Genomic DNA, 12140 nt, shown 5'->3' on the forward strand with positions numbered 1-12140 from the left:
GCTCTGCGGCATGTGGGATCCTCCCGGACCGGGGCACGAACCTGTGTCCCCTGCATCGGCAGGCGGACTCTCAACCACTGCGCCACCAGGGAAGCCCGAGAATTTCTGTTTTTATTTTCCTGTTTTCTTCGCTGTGTATCTCCATTTATGTCTGTCACTCATCCGGTGACCCCCTCTGGGTCCTGGTGTGTGTCTCTCTCTCACTCCATGTCTGTCTCACTGTGAATCGGTCTCCCTGTGTCTCTCCCCATCTCATAAATTCTTGCATTTCTGTCTCCCTGAATCTCTTCCTCTCCCTGTCTCTTTGTCTCTCTGGTTCTGTGGATCTCTGTCTCTCCCTCCCTCCGTCTCTTTCTCTCTGAGAGTCAATCTCTGTCTCTCTCCCTGTCTCATTTCCATGTCCTCTTCTATTTCTCTCGATTTCTCTCCCCTCCTCCCCGTGTCCGTGTCTTTGCAGATGCTTTTGTCTCTGTCTTTCTCCCTTCCTGTGTCTCTACGAATCTCGCTCTCCGTTCGTGCGTGCCTCTTCCTCCTTCTGTATCTCTCTGTGCCTGTCGCTCTCTCTGACCCACTCTCTGGCTCTGTCAATCTCTCTATCGCTGGGGGGTCTCTCTCGGAATGTTTAAGTTGCTCCCTCTCCCTCTCCTTCTCCCCTCCCCAACTCTATCTTTGTCCCTTCCTCACCCACTCTATTTATCTCTCTGGCTCTGTGAATCCCTCTCGTCTCTGGGGTTCTCTCTCTCCCTCCACGTTTCTCAGTGATTCAATCTCTTTCCCCCGCTGGCTCTGGAATACTCTGTGCATCTCTGTTGCACAGAGATGGGAGGGTCTCTCCGAACGTTGGCCCGGTCAGGTCTCCTCCTGTCTCTCCCCTCCGTCGCCCCACCTGAGTCTCTGCCTCTCTCAGGTCGCGCTCCGTCCCTCCCCCAGCTCCCGAGCGCTTCCTAGTCCCGGCTCCACAGGTAGACCGGCTCTGTTGCCAAGGACAACCACGGCCCGCCCGGGGCTGCGGGGTGCAATGCGTTCTGGGACTTGTAGTCTGGGCCTGCGGATCAGCTGTTCTCGCAGCGCGACCGAGAACTTTCTCTCCCGGCATGCCCCGCGAAGCGGGATGGCCCGCTGAGGCGGAGCCTGGGGACTCGGGCCGGCCGCCACATCCTCTCTGCGACTTTTGGGGGTCGGGGTCCAGCTTCTGGAAGCCGAAGGGGAGATAAGAGAATCCGAGTACTTTCCTAAACCCCAAAACATGGGGTCCACTGGCTTTCCAGCCACCTCCAGGCGTCCGCCGTACCCCAGGAGAGAGGATAGGGGGCGGGAGTGGCCCCGAAAACTGACCTAGGAATCCCACGGCGCTCTATTCTAGTTCAGCTTGGGTTCTTTCCCGCATCACCAGCATATCACCCCAAGGTTCTATAGCTGTTCTGTCTGGTGCCTTCTAGAAGGGGTCTAAGCGTGGGATGGGGGAGGGGTGGGGGTGCGAGACGCCCTTCGACAAGGTAGGGATTGGTGTAGGTCAGAATTCTGGGATGGACACTGCAGACACCGAAAGGAAGATTTTCCTCACTAAAAAGATGTGCGCCTGCTCTAGTTAACCCTTTCCCCTCTTCCAGCGGGACCCTTACCTCCCTTGCAATATATCTTGCCAATTGCTTTTGCGGGTGTAGATGCAGAAAGTGGGTTGCATGATCCTTGATTTTTCCCAGAGTCATGTGTTTATGTAGTTGTCATTGTCTTGGAGAAACCGATAAGATGACCTGTGGGACAGAGATTCATGGCAGGAGTAATTCATTTGATCTTCATCGAAGTGTTTTATTGACCACGTGTGTCAGGGAGCTTAGAACTAAGGGTAAAATGGAGCTGAGAGTGGGAATATAGGCAGGGTCAGATCCCAAAGGCCTTGACTGAGGGGCTTTGGTATTACCTATAGGCAATGTGGAGCGGGATACGGAAGGATTTGAGCAGAGGGGGCCAGGATCAGATCTGAATGTTGGAAAGCATCCCTCTGGGGCCAGGGTGGGCTGGAGGTAGGATGCTCCAAGGACGAGGCTGGGACAATAGCTCAGGTGAAACGAAAGGAACCTGGAGGAGGGGAGAGATATAAATAGGATTTAGGAGGAAAAATACAGTTTTTGATGACTGAGAGGGCAGATGGTAAGAAGTGGTGACTGGGTTCTCGCCGTGAGAAATGGGAACCTGAAAGCATTCATTTTGGAGGCAAGATGCTGCACTCAGAATGGGACACGGTATTTCTGAGGTGCTCGTGGGACTCCAAGGAGCGAAAAACCTTGTTCATTTCTATCCTAACTAGCTCTCCTCATTTGAGAGAGAGTAATGTGTAAGATCCAGACTCAGTTTTTTTTCTGATGGGGCCAAAGTTGTCTTGACCCCAGCCCCTTTCTCCTACCAGACCCATCAACCTGGGCCTTGCCCTCTCTCTTGGAGCCCTCCCCATTAATAAAGCAAGCACAAGTCTTTCTTTTATCTTTATATTGGGGTTTAAAAAAAAAGAACATTACGGATGTGGGACAAGGGACAAGGCTTCTCTCTATGATTGACAGCAGGGGCTGATGGGAACCAGAAGCTCCAGGGAATTAAAAAAAAATAAAATATATATTTATACATTTATATAGATCATGTTACGTATGTGAGTCCTAGAGAAGCAGGAAGCAGCAGCAGAAAGCAACTAGCACGCAGAAACACACGTGTGTACACCACACACTCAAGCAATGCAATTCCTTTGACTACGGCACAGTAGCAATTCCCCCCAACCCCCCCAAATTTTTTTGAAAAGCAACTTCCCTTTTAAGAAAAGAGCCACCCAGTGATTGTTGCCCTCGTGACAAGAAAAAAAAAAAAAACAGGCTAACATCACCTTTAAGGCTGGCAGTGGCCATTTTCCTCTCCTCCCTGCAAAGGCAGGAGATGCAATTTTTGACACTGAGGCTGGAGGGCCACATCACTGGCCTTTACAAATGCTTCAGACAGTTGTCTTCAAGACCATGCAGTTTTTTGCCAGTGTTTTGATACCCCAGGGAGTAGTTGGGATGGCAGTCATACACCCCTTGCTTCCTTTAAGATGGCCTCTAGGCAGTGGGTTTTTAGTAAGCCTGGCAAAAATTCTGGAGCCGATCTCAGGCGAGGCTGAGCACCAGGCGGGGTCTAGGGACTGAGGGTCTATGCTTTAAGCCTCCCACCCACTGGAAATTATTGACCTCCAGAGTTTTTGTTTTTTGTTTTTTAACTTAAAGGGGAGGTACACTGTACAGCCCGCCTCCACTGGGAGAAAGGGGGCCCAATCCCTAGCTACCCACCCCCACCCCCCCAGAAACACACACATACACACAGACTAAGGCACAGCCAGGGTGGGCAGGCATGCTTTGGCAATGGGGCCCCTCTGGAGGCCCAGGGTATGAACAGCTGCAAAAGGGGTGTGTGATGTGGGGCTCAGCACCTTTGGAGGTGGGAGTGGGCTGTGGGGCAGAGAAGGAAGAAGTCTCAGGGCTCCTGATCGATCAGAAGGAAACTGGGAAGAGGCGGTCAGGCAACGGGCAGTTGAGAAAACAAACAGGACGACCAGAAAAGAGCCCCAAAGCAGAACGTGTAGAAAAGAAGAGAGCAGAAAGAGAAGGAAGCCAAACAGGATGTGGTAACCAAACAGAACGGGAAGGGAGAGCAGAAGAAGGAGGGAAAGAAACAGAAAAGAGAGGAGGAGGAGTTGGGAAGGGTATGAGAAACGCAGGGGAGAGGGGAGCCGGGAAGAGGACCTCAGAGGGCCTCAGAACTTGGTAAAGAACCTCCGCTGAGGAGAGGGAATCGGTCGCCCCTCCAGGGCAGAGCCTCAGACCCTGACGAAAACCAGGCGGGCTGAGTACACCAGGTCGGCCACGTAAGCCAGCAGGTTGATGGCTGTCAAGATGGCCACAGCTAGTCGGCGGTCCCAGGAGCACACGTAGTAGGTGTGCCTGTTGCCGCAGCTCACATCCATGGACCGCCGGGGCTGGCCGCCGTACTTCTCGTCGAACTGGTAGAGCGGCCAGATGACCAGAGCCGTGGCGTAGAAGAGGACGGAGAGCAGGGCCAGCGCGGACAGGAAGCTGGGGAAGGGGACGGGCAGCATGTTGGTGCAGTCGCCCAGGTTCAGCAGGATGGCCACGGCCGCCAGGATGAAGCAGATGGAGTACACGGCCACGCACCACTCTAGGGCCGGCTGGTGCTGGTACAGGTAGGGCTCGCTGATGAAGGCAAAGATGATGCAGGCCACGAAGGTCTCCAGCACCTTGAGCAGCCCTGGCACGGTGGCCATGTAGCCAGTGATCTCGCCGGGCCGGGCCCGGGTCCAGGCCACTTCGGTGGCGTAAGCCAGGCAAGCGATGCAGGAGAAGGCGGTGGCAGCGATGGCGTGGTCCCGGGAGCGGCCGTGAGACAAGAACTGGACGTAGGTGGCAGGGTAGATGATGGAGGCCGAGAGGCAGAAGAGGGCGGCGTAGCAGGCGTAGGTGATGGGAAAGTTGCGCCAGGACAGGGGGAAGCGGGCCTGCAGCCCGCCTAACTCGACGATGAGGATGACGAGGGTCACAGCGAAGCAGAAGCACCAGGTAAACATGGACCAGTTACCCATGTTGCCTGTCCAAGCGCCCACGCTGGCCACCAGCGAGAAGGCCACGCAGGTGGAGATCAGCTGCAGCAGGCGGAGGAGGCCCAGGGGCTGGGTCAGTGCCCGAGCGGACCCCACGGTGGTTGGGAAGCCCAGGCCCGAGGACGACGACGTGGTCGTGATGGTGGTGCGGGTCACCGTCACCGGCATGGCTGGGGGGAGGGGAAAGAAGGTGTCCTAAGAAGGTTCCAAACTGGAGGATCCAGGCCCCCAGCACTTGCCTCCCTGGAGTGAGGGGGCGTGTGGACAACATAATCTGGACTCTAGCTGAGGAGTACCCAGGATGCGAGTTTTCAAACTGGGCCAGTCCCAGCCCTCCAGGGATGAGGTGGTCACCCGGTGCTAGCCTCCTCCTCCCTCCAGCCTCACGGCAGAGCTCAGGAGTGTAGTCCCCTATCTCTTTTCTTCCCAGAGCCCCCCTCTCCTCTCCCCAAAAGCCAACTCCTGTAAAACCACGTATCTTTCTTCCCACTCCAAACACACAAAGCTGCCTTCCTTCCCTCAGGGACTCAGCAACCCAGCCACTCAAGATTCTGCTCTAGGGACTTCCCTGGCAGTCCAGTGGTTAAGACTCTGAGTTTCCAATGCAGGGGGCCCAGGTGTGATCCCTGCTCAGGGAACTAGAGCCCGCATGACGCAACTAAAATCCAGTGCAGCCAAATAAATAAATAAATATTAAAAAAAAAAAAAAAGAAGAAGTAGCAGCAGCAGAAGAAAAGGCCCTGTCTTCTGTGACCTCTTAGAAACTCCATCTCTGCACTTCCTCCCTTTGGGTACCCAGGACGCTGCAGCCCAGCCTCTCTTTCACCTAACCGTCCTAAACATTTCCAGCCTCCAGACATTCAGGAGTCCAGCCTCTACATGGAAACCTTCTCAGGGACCCACATCTGATCAGAGCTTCCATCCTTCCAGCCTGTCTCCTCTCACTGAGCAGGAGGCTGGCCCCAGCTCCTGGAAGACAAGAGCCCCCTCTCCCTTCTGGAACCGGGTCTTATCAATCTTGGCAACACTCCTGCTATGGCCACATGGATTTAGGTCTGGAGTACTTCAACCCAAAGGAAGCCTCTCCCCCTTCCCCAACATGAGGTCCAGCCCACTAGTTCCCCAACTTCTGGGAAACTCAGCTCCCCAGATTCTCTCAGCTGGCTCAGTGCCACTGAAATCTCTAGTCCTCCCTCATTCAGAAATACAGCTTCAGACCCCAGGGCTCTGGGCCCTCAGCCGTGAGCACACCAGACTCAGGGAAATCAACTTCTTTCTTCTATCCCTTTAGAACCTTTGACTTTTATGTCCTTGTCCTAAAGACCCTCAGGAATGAAGGCCTGGCCTCAATTCCTGACCAGGTGTCCAGGTCCTCCCTCAGGCCCTAAAACAGCTCATCTCTTGGTTGCCACCTCTAAAACGCTCAGAAGGCCTCTCTCAGCCCCAAGGCAATGCAACATCCTCCTTCCAGCGTCAAGAGAGCAGTGTCACAGCCTTTAGCCAGCTGTCCCTGTACAGTAGCTTCCTGGGGACACAGGAGGCCACAGCTGCTGAACATACTTCTTCCTCATATACACAGGTGTCTGGGCCCCTCCCTTTGGAACCCAGGGTCCCAGGTCTCAGGATCCAGGAGTCCCAGTCCCCAGCCCCTCCTCCTTCAGACCCAGGAGCACTGCACTCCCCAACTCTTATCTCAGACCCCATAGTTCAGGGCCCTCAGCCCGCTCCGTCCTCTGACAGAGCAGCTCAGGCCTCAGGTCCCTCTCCCCCAGACCCAGGAGTCCAGACCTCAGAACCTCTCCCCTCTCAGACCCAAGAGTCAGAGCCCCCAGCCCACTCACCAGCGGTCTTTGCTGAGGACCCCACCAGAGAAAGATCCGGCTCTGGAGGCGGATTAAGTCAGACACCTGGAAACAGCTAGTCAGAGCACAGGAGGGAGAAACAACGTCAGCGTCCGCTCAGACCCGCCTCCACCCTCCCGGGACCCAGGCAACCAGCCGGCCTACTGCCCGGGGCTCGCCCAGAACGCACGGTGAGGCTCCGCTGACCCTGGGCGCGCCTCCTAGCCAGGGCGGGGATTTGGCCCGGAGCCCCTAAGAGGTCGGGGATGGTGACCCCGGGGAAGCCCCGCCCCTTCTTTCCTCCTCTTTCCGCAAACTGCGAGGACGGGAGTGGAGGGAACCTAGCCAAAGTGCACGCCCCGCGGGCCGGCGTGAGCGTGTATGATCGTAACCCTGCCCCCGCCAGGAAAGCCGCGGGGCCGGCGGCCGGAGGGCCCTGGGCGGTGGCTGAGGGGGCGGGCGGCCCGGGCGGCGCCGCGTCTCCGTCCTTATAAGGGATTCAAGTCAGCCCAGCCATTTGGAATGTGGCGGGGACCGGGAGGCGGTGCTGGGACCCCCGCCCTGCTCGCGGATTCCGGCGGGGGAGGGCGGGACCGAGCCCGGACGCCAGGTCCCAGGAAGAGAAGCCTGCACGTTCGAATTTCTGGGTCCTTCAAAATGTGAGTTCTGGGTCCCCATAAGGTGGGCCGGGAGCCTGGACCCCCCCCAAGAGGGTCTCTAAGAGAGGAGTGGCTGTGTACCCGGACCCCTGGGTTCGCCTTGCGGACGCCTCCCGCCCCGCGGCGGGAAACTGTGCACAGTGTTGGAACCCAGTCCAGAGAGTGGCCACACCTCCCAGCACCTCCCGTAAGGTTGGTCTCCCGGTTACAGCTGGACCTCCCGGGCCACCTCCCGCTTCCCCCGACCCGTTAGGAGGAAGTTGGGACAGGCCCAGGAGGCAGAGGGCGGGCCACAGTCAGTTAAGTCTCCCCTGGAAGGTAAGTTAGCGCACGGGCCACCCGGAGGGGGGGGGGTCCGTCTCCACTCTCGGAGACCCCAGCCGTCGCCTGAGGTCAGAGCTCAGGAAAGAACTGCCAGAGACCCGAGGAGGGAGAGGAAAACACCCTTTGGCTTCCTGGAGAAGCTGAGGACTTCGCTAGCCACGCCCAGTGCTCTCCCCACCTCCACGCCAAACACCACACCCCATCACTCCGCAAACTCAGAAGCGCGCCCTGAGCCCCAGCCTGTGCTCTCAGCACCAAGGGGCCCAGCTCCATCTTCACTTTGGGACCACGGGTGCTGAAACCCTGTCTGTGGCCTTTTGAGTCTAAAGTTCGGATTCTGCCCCCTGGATGGGGAGGAGGTCAGTAATTCTGAACCCCAGCCACTCCCTTTCTCAAACCCAGGACTCCCAATTCTAAGCTTCTCCAGGCCCCCAGCCCCTCCTCCCTCAGACCCAGGGGTCCAGGCCCCCAGCCCCTCCTCCCTCAGACCCAGGAGTCCAGACCCCCGGCCCCTCCTCCCTCAGACCCAGGATCCAGACCCCCGGCCCCTCCCCCCCCCTCAGACCAAGGAGTCCAGACCCCCAGCCCCCTCCTCCCTCAGACCCAGGGGTCCAGGCCCCAACCCCCCTCCTTTTTCAGATGAATGACCCGTATGAGTTCAGGTCCCCAGCCCTCTCCTCTCCAGAACCCGAGTCCTGACCCAGCCCATCTTTCTAGGGACTGAAGACATTTGGAATCCCTCTGCACCCAAGAATCCTGAACGCTGCTCCCTCTCTCGGGGGTTCCCGCAGCCTCACCTTACGGGCCTGTGGCGGCTGCGACTGGAGCAGCAGCGACAGCTGCAGACTAGAAGGGTCTGCGGTCTGGGTGCGGTTGGAGGGCCGAGGAGTGAGCGCGGGCAGGGCTGGGGGCGGGGCCGGAGCTCTGGGCTGGAGCCGAGTAACGGACACCCCCTGCCAGGGCTATCCCAGTCCCGCCCCGAGGGCGGGGCCAAGATAAGACCACATCCCCAGAGATAAATACACAGCAGCTCTCCCGCCCCGAGCGGTAGGGGTGGAGGGCTGAGGTCACTGTTTCCGTGGTGACAAAACAGGAAGACACAACAGCTGGCGGAGTGGATGCTCCTGGGGGTGCCCTCCTCGACACAGCACTGGAGAAGTCTCCAGAGCAGGCCCGGGAAAGGCCGTTGCCACGGCAACCCGTCTGTTTAGACTTTGTTTAGGACAGAGCCCCCCAGCTCAGGTCCCCACCCCAGTCTCACCTCAATCCGTTCTCTCTCTCCCTTCCTGGCCCCTCCCTCCTCCTCTGGTCCGGCCCTGCTCTTCCAGGATGGACGAAATTTGGGACATCTAGGTCGCGGTGGGTTGGGGGACTGGGCCTTTCAATTTAATGGGGTCTGTTTGCTAGGGTCTGTGTCTCCTGAGTCCCTGAAATAGGAAAGAGTTGAGGGTGTGCCGATCCCTAGGCTTTAGGGGGTTTCTGGGCTGAGGTCCCCGACTCCTGGGTCCCCAAAAGAACAGTGGTTGGATTCCTGTAAGTAAGGAATTTGAGGGAAGAGCAAAATGGGTCTCCTAATCCTCATTTACACTGGGATTCGCGGTGTAAGGGACTGATGGGCCAGACCCCTAGGTCCCATATGTCCCTGTCGATGGGGGCAGGGGAGGGGGGGTGTTGGTAGCAGGACTTCTGAGATCGAGGTCATAGGAGTTGGGGGCTTGGACTCCCAGGCCGCGGGCCCAGAATCTTGGCTCAAAAGAGCAATTGCGGCTCAGGCTCCTGGGTTTTCGGAGCAGATGTGGTTGCTAGCCAAGCCTCTTGGGTCTGTAAGGGAGAGATATTTTTGGCTTGCAATCCTGGCTCCTGGAAAGAGGGAGGGGCTCAGAAGCTTAATGAGGACGAGACTGGGGGCTGGGGGTGCCAGATTCCTGGTTCCTGCAAGAGGGGAGGGCCCAAGGGGCTGGTCTCCCCGGGCCCCAGGGCACGGGGGTCCTTTTTTAGGGGCGGCTCTGGAGCCCTGAGACGGATTGACAGAGCCAAGAAGCAAACGGGAGCTGAAGGTCGGGATGCACTGCCGGGGGCTGGGGTGGGGCGGGGACCGGGACGCCCGGGTCCCTCCCTGCTGTCCGGGCTCACTCACCGCGCTCTGCAGTCGTCCCCGGCGCGGCCTTGCTCTAGGCTGCCGCTGGGCGGGGCCTCGTGGCGGCTGTGGAGGCTCGGCGACCGGCAGCTGCCCGCGTTGCTACTGCTGGGTGTCTTCCAGGCCGACTACTGAGAAGGCTTTGAGGCCGAGTCCCAGGATGGAAGACTCTCGCGTCGCGAAGGGAGGGGTCCGAAGGGATGCGGGAGCTCTGTGTCCCCGGCTGCGTGCCCTACGGAGGTGGGAGGGGCTGGGGGGGGCACCTGGACGCTGTGTGCTCTGCAGAATTTGGGGGGGTATGGTTGGGGTGGGGAGCCTGTAATGCCCACTTTTGTGCCCTGCAAAGGCGGTAGACACAGACCCTCTCTGTCATTATGTGCCCTGCCTAGGGGAGGGGGGGTTCTCTATGAGCCCCGCATCAGGATGTAGAAGGAGTCAGGACACGGTATCCGTTGGAGGTTCTCCAGGGACGACCCCAGGTTCTATTCACGCACCTCCTTGACCCCCCGGGGTAGAAGCATCTCCTACCCGCTTCTTGCCCAAATCAATCACTCTCTTTGCTTGACCCTGAAGTGGCCCTCCTGAGATACCCCAAATAGTCCAGGGGCCATCACCACTCACAATTTACTGCAGTTGTGCTCTCCGGTGGAAGTGTTCCCCCTTTAAGGCATTGAAACTTCAAAGCAGCAGAGTTCAGGGTAGCAGGAACACGCAGCAAATATTTAAAGGGTGAGTCATCAGGTGTGACCCCGTAGGGTTCCCAGGTCTCGTGTAATCTGGCACCACGTATGTGCCCCTGGTATAGAGTGCTTTACCCGTCCTGCAGGGCAGCGACCCAACCCCAAAGATGCTGCCTCCAACCTGGCACTGAAACCCCGTCGCAAACAGGACGTGCCTCTGCTCTCTGTGAGCAGCTGCTTTCAGGTGATCAAGTACACGGCCCCGCCCCCTAACTTCCAAATAAACTGGGTTCCTTGATCAGAAGCAATACTGTGTGTGTTAACATGACGGTGAATAGGATCATTGAACGTGTACACACATGCTGCCACCGGCAGGAGTGAGGAAGGCAAGGAAAGCAAATACAACCCAGAATTAATCACAACCCAGGCAGGAAAAAGTCATTGCCCGATCCATGATGGAAAGGGTCCAATGTGCTCCTCGGGTGACCAGGTATTTGGCTGGTCTCCCTAGGAAACCATAGCACATTGGGGGCCCAGCACTGCTTGCTGCTGCCAGCAAGGTGGGCCTCCGTCAGTGACAAAGTTCCATAGCTTTGATGAAGCAAATCCATACATAGCCCACCATGGCTGCTTTGTTCAAAAGCCCATTAAGCAGGTACTGGGGAGACTGGGGGAAGAAGCTGACGAGAGCCACAGAAGTCATCTGATCTACTGAAGTCTTAATAGCACTCTCTGTAATGGAGGGTTTGGGGGAAGAGTTTACCTGGGTACAGATTATGAACTGGTTTTTTGCTCTAACTCTGGATACGAAATGAGCATCCAATGATTCAGTTCAATTCTTTTTTTAAAAATAAATTTATTTATTTATTTTTGGCTGCGTTGAGTGTTTGTTGCTGAGCGGGGGCTACTCGTTGCGGAGCACAGGCTCTAGGCGTGCGCTGGGTAGTTGTGGCGCACGAGCTTAGTTGCTCCGCGGCATGTGGGATCTTCCCGGACCAGAGCTCAAACCTGTGTCCCCTGCATCGGCAGGTGGATTCTTAACCACTACGCCACCAGGGAAGTCCTCAGTTCAATTCTGAATCTGGGTATACTAACCACTTGGAGTTATCATCAGACCCCACAGGTTAAGGGCTCAGTCCCACAAGGCCACCGCCACTTCAAACTCCAGCCACAAGTCCCAGGCCTCCCATACTTCTGAGGACAGTGGGAATATCCCCTCAAAATAAAGGAGTTATTACATGTTGAGCCCTTTGCCACTACCAAATGAGATAAAATCTCCGTTAGAGCAGATATTCCTTAGCCTGTTTTGTTCTCACATAGGAAAAATTCATAAATAGATTTGTTCATACATGAATGAAATTTTCATTTTCAACTGGCTAGAAAACTGGGGTTCCCAGGACTCCCTCCTTGGGTTCCATAATTTGCTAGAATGGCTCGCAGAACTCAAGAAGGCCCTTTACTTAGTACTACTGACTTATTATAAAGGATGCAACTCGGGAACAGCCAAACAGAAGAGATACACAGAGCAAGGTGTGGGGGAGGGATGCAAAGCTCCCATGCCCTCTCTGGGCTCACCACCTCCCAGCACCGTGATGCATTTACCAAGCTGGAAGCCCTCTGAATCCCATTGTTCAGGATGTTTATGGAATTTCCATTATGGAAGCCTCTCTGGAGGTCAGGGAGTGGAGCTGAAATTTCCAATCCTCTGATCACGTGGTTGGTTCTTTGTGCAACCAACCCCGATCCAGAGCTAACTAGGGGCCTATCAAGAGTCATCTCATTAGTATAAACTCAGGTAGGGTTGAAGGGGGCTTATTATGAATAACAAAAGACAACCCTCCCCCCCCATCACTCAGGAAATTA

General features: G+C 56.6%; 1 protein-coding gene across 3 annotated transcripts; it reads right to left on the reverse strand.

The window, feature by feature from the left end:
• Positions 1 to 2472: 2472 nt before the first annotated feature.
• MYADM (myeloid associated differentiation marker) lies at positions 2473 to 9704 on the reverse strand. 3 transcript variants are annotated; one of them, XM_060085326.1, is made up of 3 exons: positions 9598 to 9704; positions 6478 to 6553; positions 2473 to 4806 (listed from the first exon to the last, which is right to left on the reverse strand). In XM_060085326.1, the coding sequence occupies exon 3, from the start codon at positions 4802 to 4804 to the stop codon at positions 3839 to 3841; it is 966 nt and encodes a 321-aa protein (XP_059941309.1). In that variant the 5' UTR covers positions 4805 to 4806; positions 6478 to 6553; positions 9598 to 9704; the 3' UTR covers positions 2473 to 3838. The 3 variants fall into 3 exon arrangements, with proteins under 3 accessions (XP_059941309.1, XP_059941307.1, XP_059941308.1); XM_060085324.1 differs by lacking the exon at positions 9598 to 9704 and adding an exon at positions 8258 to 8365; XM_060085325.1 differs by lacking the exon at positions 9598 to 9704 and having other exon boundaries at positions 6478 to 6777.
• Between the last annotated feature and the right edge of the window lie 2436 nt (positions 9705 to 12140).

The sequence above is a fragment of the Mesoplodon densirostris genome, chromosome 19 (genome assembly GCF_025265405.1).
Source record: "Mesoplodon densirostris isolate mMesDen1 chromosome 19, mMesDen1 primary haplotype, whole genome shotgun sequence".
In the NCBI taxonomy this organism is placed as follows: Eukaryota; Metazoa; Chordata; class Mammalia; order Artiodactyla; family Ziphiidae; genus Mesoplodon; species Mesoplodon densirostris.

Bases quoted from the DNA above. Each gene is read 5' to 3' on its own strand.
- MYADM (XM_060085326.1), bottom strand. From the start codon at position 4,804: ATGCCGGTGACGGTGACCCGCACCACCATCACGACCACGTCGTCGTCC.